Here is a 15986-nt window from a genome sequence, read left to right on the forward strand (position 1 = left end):
ATATAACTTCACATGTCTTTTACTTTCAATCATTTCTTCTTCTTCTTCATTTTTTTTTTGTTTGACTGTAGCAAAAAATCTATACAAGTTTGTACTTTGCTGATCTTTTTCATATTCATTTTTTCTTTCAATTTAATACTTTCTAATTAGTTTACGAAAAAAAAAATTTCTAATTCTTTTTGCATGATCTATCTATATACTACTCAACATGATCATATTTCAATGCTTAGTTCTTCAACATAGAAAAAATCAGAGCTTCGTCATGGATCGAGGTAACAATAAGAATATATGAATCTACTATATACAAGTAGGTAGATTTTACAAATATATTTGTTATGGTTTAACTATTTACAAATACGTTTTCATATAGCAGATTAGAAATCTGTTTATGAGTCTTTTGTCACCTTATGAGTCTATTATGTTCAAATTGACTATTTTATATCTGTCTTTTTTTTTTCTTCTTTAATCCTTGAAATTCCAGGTAAATGGTGACTGCAGAAGAAGATGATTGAGAAAAATCTAAAAATATGTTATTTTATATTTAATTGGCCATCTATCGTTATTACTGGTCTTTGTATATAAAGACCTTTGAACAATTATTTTCATTAATTATTTATTCGTAATTTATTTTAGTTTCACTTTCTTCATTATATTAAATAAAGATATTACTATTTACAAAAATAACAAATACAGATAAATCTGAATGGACCAAATTTAGTATTTTAACAATTTTATGTGTTGGTATTTATATATAAACTTTATAGATCAAATATGTATTTCTTTTCCCTAAAAATTAGAAGTTTTGCAATCAAACACGAACACCAAAATTGCTTCTAAGAGTGTTTAGTTTTAATAAAACAGAAACATTACGAATTTGATAATAGAATAATTTAAATGCAAGCAAACGCTGGCCCGTGTGTAACACGGGGGGATCATACTAGTAGCATAATAAATGCCAAAGGAAAACTAGTGACATGTGATCACTACGCTCTAGCTGATGAGTTACATAAATGCAGAAGGTCGTAGAGTTTAGCACCATAGATCAACAACACGAAATTACTTTTTTTTTTGGTCAAAGCAACACGAAATTACTATTGCTAATAAATCCGAAATAATTGAAATTGAATCCATCCAGGGAATTGAAATTTGTTCAATTACACGTTGATGCAATGATGTTTACCTAAAATCTTCCACTATGTCATAAATGCATTAACGGAACATAAAAGCAACTCTAAGGAAACAAACATATCAAAGAGTTTTTCCAATATCAAAGCAGAAAAAGGAAGATTATTTCAAATGAAAATCCATGAGATACTAAAAACTCTTTTCAATGTATCAAATTATAATTCTTTTTAAAATTAAAATTGATGATTAAATAAAATATTTTGTAAATAGTAATATTTTAGTTGTAAATATCTTTTAGCATATTTTTATATTGGAGATTTTCTACAATCTAATCCAAACGTAAAATAGTCTTTTTTAACAGTCAAAACAAGTCCATCTTAAGTCAAAAAAATTTCTTCACAGAATGTTTTTGGTAACTGTCATTGGGGGTGATTGGTTGGACTTTAACTATAGAAAATTTACTTTAGAATTTAGTCTGTAGAATTTTTTATTTAGCTTTAAGGGTTGTAGCTTTAAAATTTCCTACAGCTAAAAGGATGGGGCTTTAGAAAATAAGATTTTTACAACTATTTTTTGTATGTTTTTGCTGTAGCTTTAGGTTTTTGGTTGTAGCTTTAAAAACTAAGATAAAGCATGATTGGTAGTATTTAAGATTGTAGATGGAAATTAAAGCTAAAGTCACTTCCTACAACCCAACCAATCACCCCCATTATCTTTTGAAATATCATACTAAATGATTAAGTGGGGGTTATTGGTTGTGGTATTTGCTTGGATTTAGATTTTTTTCTAGATTTGAGAATCTTTGATAAATTCATTGATTTTAAAATCAAAATAACTGGATTTCACAAGAATTCAGATGGATGTCAAAATCAAATAAGTAGATTATTATAAATCAGCCATATGAATTTAAAAGAGTTGTGATAGGCTCGTGAAATATTTTTCTTCTTAAATACTTTGATACATGTACTTCAACAAGAGTACCGCCCAAAGGACTCTAAAGAAACCATTTTGCTTCATTTCTATCAACTGCCGCATAAAATCTGACTTTTCCAATGTTCTCGCTGCATGATACATTTGAAAAGGATCTGAAACCGAAACATCTCGTGGACTAACAACATATTCAATAACCTCCCTAGTTTTCAAGACGCTGCTATTGTTTGAGATGACATCAACGTGTACTCCTCGCCTCACAGTTTCTAACATCTTTTACAATATGATTCTCAGGCAAATATATATTCAAGAATTAGCAACCAATCTATCATCATCTTTATAAACAGAGCTGGGTTAGTAATCCAGAAAAATAGTTTCGTCTATGTGAAGAGATTTATTGGTTGGAGTCGAAGCATGTTTTCGATAGATTTGTCAAGTATGAAGACAAGTACGTCACGCTTGAGTATCCTCCAATTAACTAAAAATTTGCCGCTGAGGCATCGCTAAGAAAAAGCTAACGCTTACGTTAAGTCAACACGTTGTTGTATGAATTCCATTGAGAATTAACTCAGAGAGAGATGCAAATTTCAGTTTTAATAATATTTGACAAAGGCTTGTCGCAGACGCTGCACTTGCAGCTCAATGACGACTTCTCAGCTACTACTGTCACGGAGGAAGAGGAAAAAGCTGACGATTGCCGTAGCGACATAGGAGCATAAGGCAGAAAGCGAGATACTCTTCTTCAGTGAGGTTATGGTGGTGGAAATCGGATCTTCAACGTTTGGATCTTTTACCTTTGGTCCAGTGTTCGTCGTCATCGAATCTTGAAGAGTCATTGAACAGAGGAGGAACCAGAGAAGCTAGTCTCGGTGAGCGGAGAGCCGCGGGCGCCATTAAAATCTGATCTCTCTGAAAACAAAGGAGAACTTGAGTTTTTTTTGTTTTTATTTTTGTGGAAAGGAAGTTCCGTGATGGGGCATTTCTATCTGTAATGTTACGGTAAATCTGGATGAGGTTGCAGCTCTAGGTGATGTGGTTCGGGTTTGTTCTCGTGCACATGTATAATCTGTTATTTTATGAAATTTGAAGATAATAAACCAATAATACAAATCCAATCAAAATAACAGGGTTCACCTAGATATTTGTTCCTTTGTATTTTGATCTTAAATCGCTCACAAATCCATTGAAATACAATTCTAAATCAAATATTTAAACAAATTTTTATAATTGAATAACACTTGATTTCAAAATTTATTTTAAAATCACAAAACCAATAACACTAGATTTGAATATAGACTTTAAAATCATAAAACCAATAACACTAGATTTGAATAAGAATTTTAAAATCATAAAACCAATAACACTAGATTTGGTTTGGATTTAAAAATCCATTAAAATATACAAACCAATAACACCCTCTAAATAGTTTTTATTAAGAACAAGGTTACAAAAAACGAGACAATTATGAATTATCATTAACCAGGTATGTCGTTGTTACTAATTCTAAACTAAAAGGTAACGAATTAACGTCTAAACTGAAGAAGAATCTGTTCACAAGCCAAATTTAAATCCAAGAACATTAAAATTAGTAATTTTTATAACATTAACACAGAAAGAAGTCTCAGTTTTCAGCAAACTTCTACAAACAAAAACACACACAAAAGAATCTAAAAATACAAAAAGAAAAAAAAACAGTATAACAAAAAAGTTCCCTTTTTGAACTTTCTATGTCCTTTTTCATTTTGGAACGAGAATCAGAGCCAAAGAACGTCACGTTTCTTGTAAAGTCTCAACCTTTTTCAATCTCGCCGCAAGTAGAAACAGATGTTCTCGAAGAAGAGTTCTCAGAGTCGCCCACATTGCTCTTCCTCGTCGTAAACGACTGCTTACAATGCTCAATCGCTCCTTCGATGGAGTTATCTATCTCCGACCCCGCGTTGCTGCTTCTCATCAGCGTCTGCAGATCCAAAGACCCGTTTGATCCGAAACTAAACGAAGACGAAAGCGAAGACGCAGAAGAGGAAGAAGAGGAAGAAGAAGAAGAAACAGAGCACTTTGGCTGAGAGTGTCTCTGTATCATCACACCGGAGAACGATCTTCTATGAATCAGTGGAGGACTCTTTGTGTTTAAAGACTCTGTTTTGACGAGAGGGTTCTTCTTTTTCGACGATTTGAGGTTTGTGTGGATCTCCGACGAATCTGAGCATCCTGGTCTCGAGAAGAGAGATCTTAAGTAAGCGCGTGAAGCTTTGAGCTTTTGAGTGATCGACGACTGTTTCATCTTCTTGCTCTTCAGCTCCGTTGAAATCTCGATGTAACAGTGCTCGATCTCGCTGCTGCTGAATCTCCGCGGCGAGGATGCGGATGCGGCGGCGCGTGGGGAGATGGGAGTGGATATTGCCACGGAGGAGGAGGCGAGGAGCTTTTGGACCATTTGGAGACGAGGAGGGAGGTGGAGAGGGAGGAGCTGGCCTTTGTAGAAGAGCTCGTCGGCCGGAGAGGTGGTGGACTCGCCGGAAGCTGCGGCGGAGGAGCACATTTGGAACTCGAACTCTCTGCTGTGCGGCGGAGAGGATGTGACGGCGAAGCTGATGAAGCGGGAAGAAGAGGAGGAGGAGAGGTTGAGCTCCATGTCTATGTAATCGTCGTCGCAGTCGCTGGACATAGCTTGTGTTCTTGATTCGGTTCCATGCAAATCCATAGTGTGTGTATGTAACTGTGTATGTAACTGTGTATGTGTGTCTGAAAGACTCTCTCTCTCTCTCTCTCTCTGTCTTTGTGTGGTTTACTTACTTCAAGAGAGACTGAGAAAGAGCTCATGGGAGGTTGGGAGGAGGGAAAGAGCATCTTTTTAAAGTGGTCTTTCTTTAATTTATTGTTTTTTTTCCTTCCTTTTTATTTATTTTATTTAGGTAAATATAAATAAAACGCCATGTAAAGTTGTAATACATTTTAAATTTTGTATTACTTTTTTTTCCCCTGATTTATAACATTTGAGTTTTTGTTGCAAATAATTTGTTAATACATCCAAACTACGTAATTCTTTCATCTTTTCGAAAAGATTTGTGTCTATATGGCCACCAGTTTCTTTAGTGGTTCCTTGTTTTGATATCACGATCTCAAACTTTACCGTTGCCTGCATTTTTAATTAATCAGACCAACCATTTGTGTTATGCAGCGTGGGAATTTGCATTTTGGATATTAAGTTATTATTACATGTATGATTAGTGGCGTGTAACAGAGTAATATCAGTAGAAAAGCAGAATGGTGATGAAACTATGCGAGAATAATATTATTTAAGAATCATATGAATCTGGTGATGAAACCAGTACTGGACAGTGATGAATAATTTCACGTTAAATTTGTTGAATAATAGTATATGGTAGGACGCTCAGTTAGTATTATGTTAGAATCACATGAATTTGGTTTTTTTTTTTTATCTAAGCACACTATCATAGTTAAATATGCTACACGAATTTAACCATTATGAAATTATGATACAAACTCCAGTACACATAAACTGGATTTAATGCTGCAATAAAATTATGAAATAAATAATTAAATCGACTGGTGACAAAAAGACTAATGAGTTTGTTGATCTATTTTGATGTTCTCCACAGATTATGTTCCCATTCCTAGCACTTTATTTCCTCCTTTATAACCTTAAATTTGTGTTCTCTCTAAATCCGATATATACACATTTTGCTAGTAACACATTTTGCTAGTAACTTCACTAAAACCAAAGTTTGGATTTCAACTTGAAGACTAAACTATCCACCTTGATCCACACGATTACTAAACCTAATATTCCAACTATGTAGATCTAAATTATATTATTAAATCTTTGAAAATTGCTGAAGCAATACTTATAAAATAATCACATGTAACATTAGTTCATGAACTGAAAAAACTTATCAACACCAAACTATTAGCACAAGTTGATTACACAGAAAATGTTCATGAACTGAATATACATTGTAGCATAGCATGCAATACCAGCTAAAAATAACACAATTATGACTAACCAACCATACCAAGCTGCAGACGACAGTCAAAGAGAGACAGAGAGATACAAAACGGCTATAACTCCGCAGTCCGCACCACACAGCTCACGGTCATAGCCATGCCTGGAACAAGCAAAATATATTTATTATATCATTTCCTTCGTGTCTCATTGGCCACAGTAACAATGTCACGTGAATGGTAAAAAAGCACTAACGGTAGCTGACAGAAGTCGTAATCTTTTATAAAGAAAGAAGAAGATCACAATATATTTCTGTTTTACAAAATGCATAGCTCTTGTTTCCAGATATCAAAAAGTTATCTTTTTAAGCTACGAAGTGTAATAATTGTTGCAGGACTTGTGAGAAAGTGGATACCTCCTTTCATCCCCACACTCCTATAATATTTTTTTCAAGTCTTTTCGCTTTCTACTTTCTTTATTTTATAAAATAATCACATGTAACATTAGTACTGTTCCTTTTTACGGAGTGCAGGAACTTCGAAATAAGATAAATGGATGTATTCACTTTGTACTTCGTATTTATATTTCGTTGCAGTTGTAACTTGTAATTTTTGTCAAACCGGCTACAATTTCTTTCACCAAATAACCATGAAAAGAAAATGTATTTATAAATTTTAATAGAAAGGAAGGTTTAGTTAATTGTACCATATAGTTGATAATTCCGTGCAAATTACGTCTTAGTGTGTGTTGGAGAGAAGTGGAGTGGGAACTCTGTCGTACACAGCGAAGTACTTAAAAAGCAGGGTGACTTCTTCTCTGTTTCAATCATTGAAACAACTCACAAAGTAAATGCTCACCACTTCCGATCTTTTTTTTTTGTTAAATATTTTCTCTCATTTTCCAGGAAGAACATAATGTCTTTAGCAACTCCAATGGGAAATTTTGAGGATAAAATTCTAAAAATACATGTATATATATATATATATATAAATATTTAATTATGAGTATCTAATTTTTTAGGGAAATCCAACCAAAAGTATATTCGTTTATAAACTTTCTATTAGATTTTTCGTAAAATGTAGATACTCACAATTAAATATTAAGATTTATATATATATATATATATATATATATGTATTTTACAATCTCATGTTGAGAAATCCTATGGGGATTTGTTCTTAGGACATCTCCAATCCAATTTCATTTTTATTCAAAATAAAGTAAAAGTGAATATGAAGTAGAAAATGTTTCAACCCCATTCCATTTCTCACACCATAATGAAGTTTACTTCATAAATGGAGTAATCTATTTTTTTGTTCATCACTCCATTATGGAGTAAAAAATGCAGTAGAGTTGGAGCATTTTCACTCTATAATCATTTTTACTCTATTTTGGAAAAAAAAATAGAGTTTTATATTGGAAGAGCAAATATCCCAAAATGTTTTAGAAAATAAGGAAATGATAATGCCAACGACACACATATTATAAACAAATCATTAATTAGTTTATATCCCACTGTTGAGTTAATGGAGTGAGAGTAGTGGGAAGCCTTTTCAAGCCTCGCAGTCAATCCAAATGCACACCATAAAACAACCACACTTCATATAAAAGTGGACCTAACTTTTTTTTTTTCTTTTGTTACTTGGAATAAAAAATAAGTCGATTTGAAATTGTGAATGAGCAGCCGTATCTTTAGCTACCACGTAATTCGAATTTGAACATATTGTAAAAAATGTAATATGGAAATCGAACTGTTCAGGTAGGACTACGCCAAGACACTGAATGATAACAACAAAAACCATTCGACTGCTTTTGCAGTTTCTACCAAATACATGTCAATCAAATCAAATTGGATCTCATGAGTTGTCTAACTTTTCTTTTAATAATTTTCTATAGCTTTGTTTTGTGATCCAGTGGAAGCAAACAACCCATGTATCAATGCATACAAAAGAAAAAGGGTTATAATACTGGATCATAAAATTACAATAGAGGATAATGGTTTGATCGCTTGTTTTGTTTGCTCTCCATTGATATTTATTTTGTAAATTGTTGTAGTATTTATTTGTTTGCTTTCTTTCAGTTGTAGCTACAGCATTTTTTACATGTTTAATGTAAGGGCAAAATCTTATGTTTCTTTGTAAAATGTAAACTGTGTACATTTTTTTTCTTATAAAACGAACATAAACATTTACGTCTGAAACAATTGGATTCAAGTTAAACTTCAGATTATATTGTTTACAAATACTCCATATATATTCTCAAGTCGTGGCCTGGCGATGGCACTGGCAACAAGACCAAAAAAGGTTCAAACTCCTTTGGTGGGTTCAGTGTGCAATAAACACGTTGTTCTGTGTGAAGGTAACAAAGTGCATTTAGTTCGTTAGAACGTAACAACCACAATGAATGCATTTCTCAATTCAAACTTTTAATTTGGAACAAATTTACCAACAAGGCAAGCACATTTGCCCTCATAGTTTTCCAGGAGTATACTTTTACGACAACGACATCAAAAATATATACATCACATAGGGACGAAAGTGAAAGAAAAAATCCAGATAAAGAAAAAAAATCTTAACTCCGGCGAAGAAAGACAAATTCACTTTAAACTTATTGGGAAGCTATAATATATTATCTACATTTGATCATATTTCAGAATTAGAAATTCAAAAAGAAGAAAAAACCTTACAAAATCATTCCTTTATATGTTTTATATAAAACTCCGAAAAGTCAGATTACTATGTACTCCCTCCATCTTCCTCTATCATCTGCGGCATAAACAACAACATAACGAAATGTAATATCAAATAACTCTTTACTAACATTAAGTTGACATTATACCCTAATATCAACTGTTAATTAACATTATTTTTAACGAGTGATATATTCAATAATGTATATTGCCTTTGAAATCTTCTTGTGTCTAAGCACGAGTTCAAGTCGCTTACCTTTGAAAAAAGTTATGAAACAGCTATTGGTTTTTGAAATGAGTGTCATCAAGAGCATCGAACTCCCAGTCATTGATTTCATCTGCCAATAACTCTTCTCCATCGTCCAGTTCCAACTCCAGCTGATTCTTCGCCAAGTCTTCTTTCTCTGACGACCCCTTTTTACTGTCTGGAGAGTCAACATCAGCAAGTTTTTTCGGGACTGTGTCGGAAAGTGGAGTGTCGAGCGTCGTTTTCAGGGAAGGTGAGCGTGAAGAAGAAGATGTTCTCGCAGGAGATTCAATATCTAGAAGCGGGCGTTCGATAGACTCGAACTCTTGTTTTGTTTTGTCCAATGCCTCAAATAGTTCTTTCACTCTTTTATCGTCTTTCCTGGATCACACAACACCAAACCAGAAGAGAGTCAAGTATTTTTGAACCCATACTTTTGTATCCTCCAACACAAAGTTGCAGTTGTTAGATTCTACATCCATAGTTGAATATGACTTTAATGTCTAGAAATGAATGGATATGTTTTTGTTACTTTACCTGGAGATACCTTCCGTCTGTGAATAGAATGGCTTTTTCATTGCATCCACCACACTTAATGTTGTTACAAACTGGTAAAGTTAATAAAAAAAGAATCATAAGATAGGTTATGAAAAAAGGACACCGAGAACATGAAAAAAAAAAAAACATGAACTTGTACGACACTTTCTTGTATCTACAGTTAGAATCAAGCTTAGCAATGTTCTGTTTTTATTGTTTTTTTTACAAAGCCACTTACCTTAGCTTCTAGGTCCAGATACTCCTTCTCAAGCTGTTTTCTAGAATCAATTGGCTTTGCATCCTTATCGTCTATCTTTTTTTCTGCCTCTAACCTGATATTTTCCCATAAACAGACCAAACAAAGTTATCAGTTCTAAAGCTGGTCAAATACAATCTATAGGAACAGGTAAGTGATATGTTTACCCTTTATTTGGTTCCAAATTTTCAATAACTCTTCGGATCTTGGGTATAGAAGGATCCAACTGTTCCTGAGTTGATATTAAAAATATTAATGTGAGATTAATTTTTGATATACAGTCTAAAGGTCTGATATGATGGGAAGTGGAATCAAATATTTTAATTAAACGGCATAGAACTATGTACTGTATCATGATAAAGTTGGCACTAATTTTGGGTTAAACATTTAGAGATACCTTGTAGAAAGAGAGGAGTTGAACAATCAGGTCGATGAAATGGTCACCATATCTCTCCATCTCCCCACTTGAGTATCAATCCATGGCAAAAATACAGATCACATTCAAAGTAATCAAGGAAGCAGGGTTCTTTGCATAGTGAAGATAAGACATACCTCACTTGTATTTCCTTTTGTTGATCAAATCTAGACTGTATAATCCAGGTATCTTCCAAAAATTTGATCCACTTATTTACAACATCTGCCTCTACCCGGCATGAACATATCGAACGAGTTAGCTCGTCTTCCTAAAAGGTTAGCCAGCCAAACATCAAGAACTATTCTTATTGGCTACTTAATATGTTATCATATTGCTTATGTTCCATCTAAGCTGATTAGAACAAGTAAGTAGTTAAGTTACCTTCGACTTCAAGTGCAAAAGAATTTCATTACTTGCATTATCAAACTGCTCTCTTTCTTCTCTCGCATTGCGAAGGCGAGCCCGAACAGATGTTATTGAGGTGTTGACCTTAAAAAAAAACAAATTATGACCTACAAATCTAAAACTCTACCAGTTCAGTAAATTGCTAGTGTATGAGTTCTTATGGAAGTTACCCTTTGCAGCTCAGTTTCAAGATCATCCTTCAAGATCTCAAGTTTTTTTAATTCTGCCTCTACATCCTGAAAAAGAATGTATAATAACATGAAAACAGAACATCCAAAGCACTGTGCCAATATTTGATTAAAAAGGTTAAAAGAGATTATGGGTTGCAAACCTTCTCCTGCTGGCTGACTTCAGTAGTTTTGGAAAGTCGGAAACTAAGAGCTTCTTCTTTCTGACTTCTGCTTTTAGATATGGAAATAAAGATAGATGTGAATGTACTATGATAGTATAGGAAGCAGGTAGCAGTTTAGACTACCAGGTTACATTTGCTCTCTCACCTATGATCCACGATTCTGTCTTCAGCTTTAGAGGTAGAACTGAGTAAAGATTCTGACAGAACTTTTAGTTTATCAACCTATAAGTTACACATTTAAATGCGAAATTAGGTACATGAGGTCAGTGCAATAATAGTAAAAAAAACGGAGTTCGGTTCTGAGTTGTGTGCAGTTTTCACCTTCTCACTGTGGAGTTGAAGGGTGTCACCATTTCTTAGTGATTTTTTCTTTAGCAAGAGTGCTTCTAGCTTAGAAAAAGTGCGAACTTGCTCAAGAATTTCTCGGAGAGCCTGCAGCAGCAACCCCAAGGTTTTAGTGCATCCCACAGAGATTGATCCAGAAATATATTAAAATACTTAGAAAATAAAATAGTGCAATAAAGATTCTCCCAAACCGTTCTAAACAAGATAGGTAAAAGCAACACTGAGACCAGATCTAATGTGAGACTTAGAGCGAACAACGAGGCAGTGTAAAGTAGGAGAGATAATCTCACCTCGGTTGATGCAGCATTGGTTCCAACGGTTTTTGAACTATCGTCATTCGAAGCCTGCTCAAGAACCTTGACCTTCGTCTTATCAAGTTTCTCCATCAGAGCATGGGATTCGATATCTATTCTGAGCCAGTCACAAATGAGAATTTGAAACGAGATTAGTAAATAAGACATAGACACACATGAATATTTAGAGTGTGTGTAAAAAAGGGTTATGATCCAATAATACCTTGCAAGATCAGCACTGATTTTTAGCCCTCCGATTGCACTTTGGACATATTGAAGAAGTTCCTCACGCTTTGCCTAGAAACAAAAAATAATTCCAGAAAGAGGCATTACAGAGTGCAAGATTTCTAATGGTTTGTTCAATAACATTTAAATCCAGTGAGCTTGTTCAATTTGCTAGACAAAACACGTGTCCTATGAGATTTATCAAGACTGGAAAGGAAGATAGCCTAGGTGACAAAACACATCCTTACCAAAACTTCATCCTTGTATTTCGAAAACACAGTAGCTAACTCCTGCACATTTTGAATTACTGCTTCGTGAACTTCCTTCTCTCCTGACAAACAGAGCCTGTATGTATCAACCAATGTCAATACTCGAAAAATAACTAAAGTAATAGTTTCAGTGGGAAATAAAGCATCACCCAAACAGTTCCAGAAGCAGCTGGACTTCTTCTTCGTTTGGTGCTTCCAGAATCTGATTTAAAGAAAAAAGAGTTAAAAAAAAACTACGGTTAAACTCAGTGTATCTCACCAATTAAAACTCAGCTTGGTGTTTCTTCTGTTGCAAGTTTTATTTTTAAATGTAAATAAAGAAGAATTTGAGCGTTGGACCCTAAGAGCATGATTAATGGGGAGTTCTTAGGGTGGAGGTTCTTAGCGTAATATAACCGTCTCTAAACTTTTAGCTAAAAAAGTTAGGAACCGGTTCTTAATAATCATGCTCTAATACAAAAGCATGGCACAACTAGTCTACCACATTTGGTAGTTCCTATAGCAATGTTTAAAAAACTAAGGTTAAACTCAGTGTATCTCACCAATAAAAACTCAGCTTGGTGTTTCTTCTGTTGCAAGTTTTTTTTAAAATGTAAATAAAGAAGAATTTGACTGTTGGACCCTAAGAGCATGATTAATATAACCGTCTCTAAACTTTTAACTAAAAAAGCTAAGAACCGGTTCTTAATAATCATGCTCTAATACCAAAGCATGGCACGACTAGTCTACCACATTTGGTAGTTCCTATAGCAATGTTTCAGAACCAAACCACAGCAGAAGCAACACGAAGAGTCTAACTTACCATAGATAAAACCATTCCTTCAAGAGCCTCACTGTGAAGAAACACATCTCTAAAAGTCATTGGCTCACCGGGAAGACCAGGATCAACGTAGTAAACCTATTCAAATTTCACAAACACCGGTCATAAGTGAAAGCCACGATGAACCAAAGACAATGTGGGATTGAATCACTCACGGTGGTTAACGTTTTGGGAGAATCCTTGGCTTCTTCGGAACTAGGTTGGTTCTGATCTTCTACATTCTCTGACGACGTCATCCTCTCGATCTCTCTAAGAGCGACAAGCCACCTTCTCAGCAACTGCACTCTCTCGCCGCCTCGGGAAGAGACCGAGACCTCCTCTAATCTCTTCACCGCGAGAGTAAAGCTCTTCACGTTCCTCGATCCCTGAGAACCAAACACATCGGGAGCGGTTAGAAACTAATTTGAATTTTCGAGAGGGAAGGAAGAGGATTATATATTACGATGCGATCCTGGATCAGTTTGGCGCCTCCGGAGACGGCATTGCCGGCGGTGAGGACGACGGAACCGGCGTAACCGCGAACGGTGCGGGTGATGGGGTTCTGCCCGCCGACTTCGACTGCTTTGTGCACCGCCGATCTCAACCACGACATGTTATTATTGATTCTCCTTTACAACAAACAAAAAAAATCACAAAGCTGGATTTTCGAAATTTTGAAATTTAGAAAAAGTAAATAAAATTGAAAATAAGATTGGCAATGAAGAGAAAATTAAACGGAGTGCGATTCGAGAGAGAGAGAGGAGAGAACAAGTCAGACGCACCGTGTACGTACGTGCCGTGCTTTCTCCTTCAATATTTTTTCCCGGGTGATTATGGTCTTTATTTTATTATTAGTTTAGAAACTCATTAGTTTATGCAATTACAAGATTTTTTCAAGGCCAAATAGGTTTTTTTTCCAACATTTATCTCTAATTTTATGACGTAATCTGATTTTTGTTGCACAAATCCCCACTGATTAAAAATAGTGAAAATGTAGTTTTTATGAAATATCCTTTTTTGGTATAATTTCAAAATTATAATCTGTTACTGATAAGAAAAAAAAAATTAAACAGTCCTGATTCCTGAATTTAGGATCTATCTTCATTAAAACTTTAAAACTTGTAAAATCGTTTTTATGTGTGGATAAATCTAAATTTAGGGATTATAGATTTATGTATGTGAGTGTTTGTCGTCTCATCCAAGCTGGTTTTAGAACTTGGACCTGTGTCGAGGCCCATCAGCTACACCTGCAAGGAAAAGGTTCAGAGCCCATTAGCAGAAACGACACAGTTTCCTTTAATGAGGATATGTTATCGTCATCATTATCATCGAGCAGAGGAGAGTTTGTTACAGAGGCTAACAAACTAGAGAAACAGAATCAGAGAGAGAAAGAGACTTATCTCGGCGACGATCGCGACGGAGACGGTGGAGAGCTGCTCGCGATCTAGCCAAAGGAGTATCTGATTACCGGTGGTGTATTTCAGAGGTTATCTTTGCACTTGTCACTCGGTGAGATCCGTTTACTTGTGTAGAAAGAAACCGAGTCTTTGTATTGATTCTGAGCTAGTGATTGCTTGAGAGTTTTGATCTCTCCCCAGACAGTAGGCAACGAAGTCTGGGTAAACAATTCTCGTGTTGATTGCGTTTTACTTTTCTCGATCAAACTGAAGTAGAGATACAACGCGAACCAACTTCTCAGTCGAAATCGTATAGATATAATCAAGATAAAACACTAACAAGTGGTATCAGAGCGCAAGGTTATTGTGCAGGAGGTGATTGCGAGTGATCGTGATCTAGGGCGTCAGTCGATCCTAAGTGTTTTCTGTGGATCTGTGTGTTACGAGCTCGGATCTTGATAATGGAGTCTGTTACGAAGTTCAAGATGGAGAAGTTTGATGGTAAAGGTGATTTTGGGATGTGGAAGTTCAAGATGCTTATGCAGCTTGAGTTACAGGGACTCGGTAAGGTGCTGCAAGCTGAATCAAGTGAAGAATCATCGGAGAAAGATGATGAGGACTTGAAGCTGGAAGCCAAAGAGGAACCTGATCCCAAAGCTAAAGAAAAGGATACTAGAGTGAGAAATCTAATATGCTCTAGCCTTACTAATATTGTGTTGAGAAAAGTGATGAAAGAACAGACGGCTATGGGGGTTTGGAAAGCACTGGAGGCTGATTATCAAACCAAGACTCTGCCAAATAGGATCTACCTGAAGCAAAGCTTTGCAAGCTTCAAGATGTCAGAGCAGAAATCGATTGAAGAAAATTTAGATGGATTTCTAAAGTTGGTGGATGACTTGGCAAGTCTTAACATCATTATATCTGATGAAGATCAAGCCATACAAGTGCTATCAAGCTTACCGTCTCAATACGACTCCCTGGTTCACACCTTGAAGTATGGGAACAGCAAAGAGACACTGACTTTAAAGGAAGTTACTACTTCCGCTTACTCAAAGGAAGCTGAGTTAAGAGAAAAGGGACTAGTTGGAAAGTCAAGTTCAGCTAGTGAGGGACTCATGGCATCTCAAGGAAAAGGTGATAAGCACCAAGGAAAGAAACAAGGGAGAGGAAGAAGTAAGAGCAGAGATAACGGTTCAAGAAAGGGCTCTAGGTCACAGACACCAGCTAAACCAAGAGAGTGTTGGGTCTGTGGCAGAGAAGGTCATTTCAAGAGGGACTGCCCGGAGAGAAAGAAAGGGAACAAACAGCAGAATGCAAATGTTGCTCAGAGACAGGAACCTATGATCTTAACTGCAAATATACATGATACGCGTGATCAGTGGGTCCTGGATTCCGGTTGCACATTTCATATCACACCAGATAAAGAAGCTCTGTTTGACTTTAAAGAAGTTAATGGTGGGAAAGTCCTAATGGGGAACAATACTCATAGTGAAGTGGCTGGAATTGGAAAGTTGAAGATAGTGAATCCAGACGGGACAGAAGTGATTCTGACTAATGTGCGATATATGCCCACGATGGGTAGAAATCTGATATCTTTTGGACAGTTAGAAAAGAGCGGGTGCAGTTATGAAGGAGCTGGATTCAACGTTACTTTCTCTAAAGATGGGAAGAAGGTGATCACAGGGACATACAAGGATGGTTTGTACTTTCTAAATGGAAGTGTGCAAAAGGGAATTGC

At 35.5% G+C, this 15986-nt stretch overlaps 2 protein-coding genes across 2 annotated transcripts; both read right to left on the minus strand.

Moving 5' to 3' along the window:
- Nucleotides 1-3595: 3595 nt before the first annotated feature.
- LOC106454680 (probable membrane-associated kinase regulator 3) lies at nt 3596-5060 on the minus strand. Its single transcript, XM_013896789.3, has one exon. It carries the CDS (start codon nt 4754-4756, stop codon nt 3845-3847), a length of 912 nt encoding a protein of 303 aa, XP_013752243.2. The 5' UTR covers nt 4757-5060; the 3' UTR covers nt 3596-3844.
- A 3686-nt stretch (nt 5061-8746) lies between these two features.
- On the minus strand, nt 8747-13545 carry LOC106454679 (polyamine-modulated factor 1-binding protein 1). Its single transcript, XM_013896787.3, is given in 20 exon segments — nt 8747-8784; nt 8965-9011; nt 9013-9336; nt 9493-9563; nt 9731-9824; nt 9916-9980; nt 10146-10212; nt 10301-10431; nt 10545-10652; nt 10739-10804; nt 10900-10966; nt 11066-11142; nt 11242-11352; nt 11556-11676; nt 11782-11855; nt 12032-12128; nt 12202-12254; nt 12855-12950; nt 13028-13237; nt 13315-13545. Coding segments are annotated over 20 exon segments (2067 nt in total). The 5' UTR covers nt 13465-13545.
- Between the last annotated feature and the right edge of the window lie 2441 nt (nt 13546-15986).

Source organism: Brassica napus, chromosome A5 (assembly GCF_020379485.1).
Source record: "Brassica napus cultivar Da-Ae chromosome A5, Da-Ae, whole genome shotgun sequence".
Classification (NCBI taxonomy): domain Eukaryota; kingdom Viridiplantae; phylum Streptophyta; class Magnoliopsida; order Brassicales; family Brassicaceae; genus Brassica; species Brassica napus.

What these genes read in the sequence shown, in the direction of transcription:
- LOC106454680 (XM_013896789.3), bottom strand. Translation starts at nt 4,756, where the DNA reads ATGGATTTGCATGGAACCGAATCAAGAACACAAGCTATGTCCAGCGAC.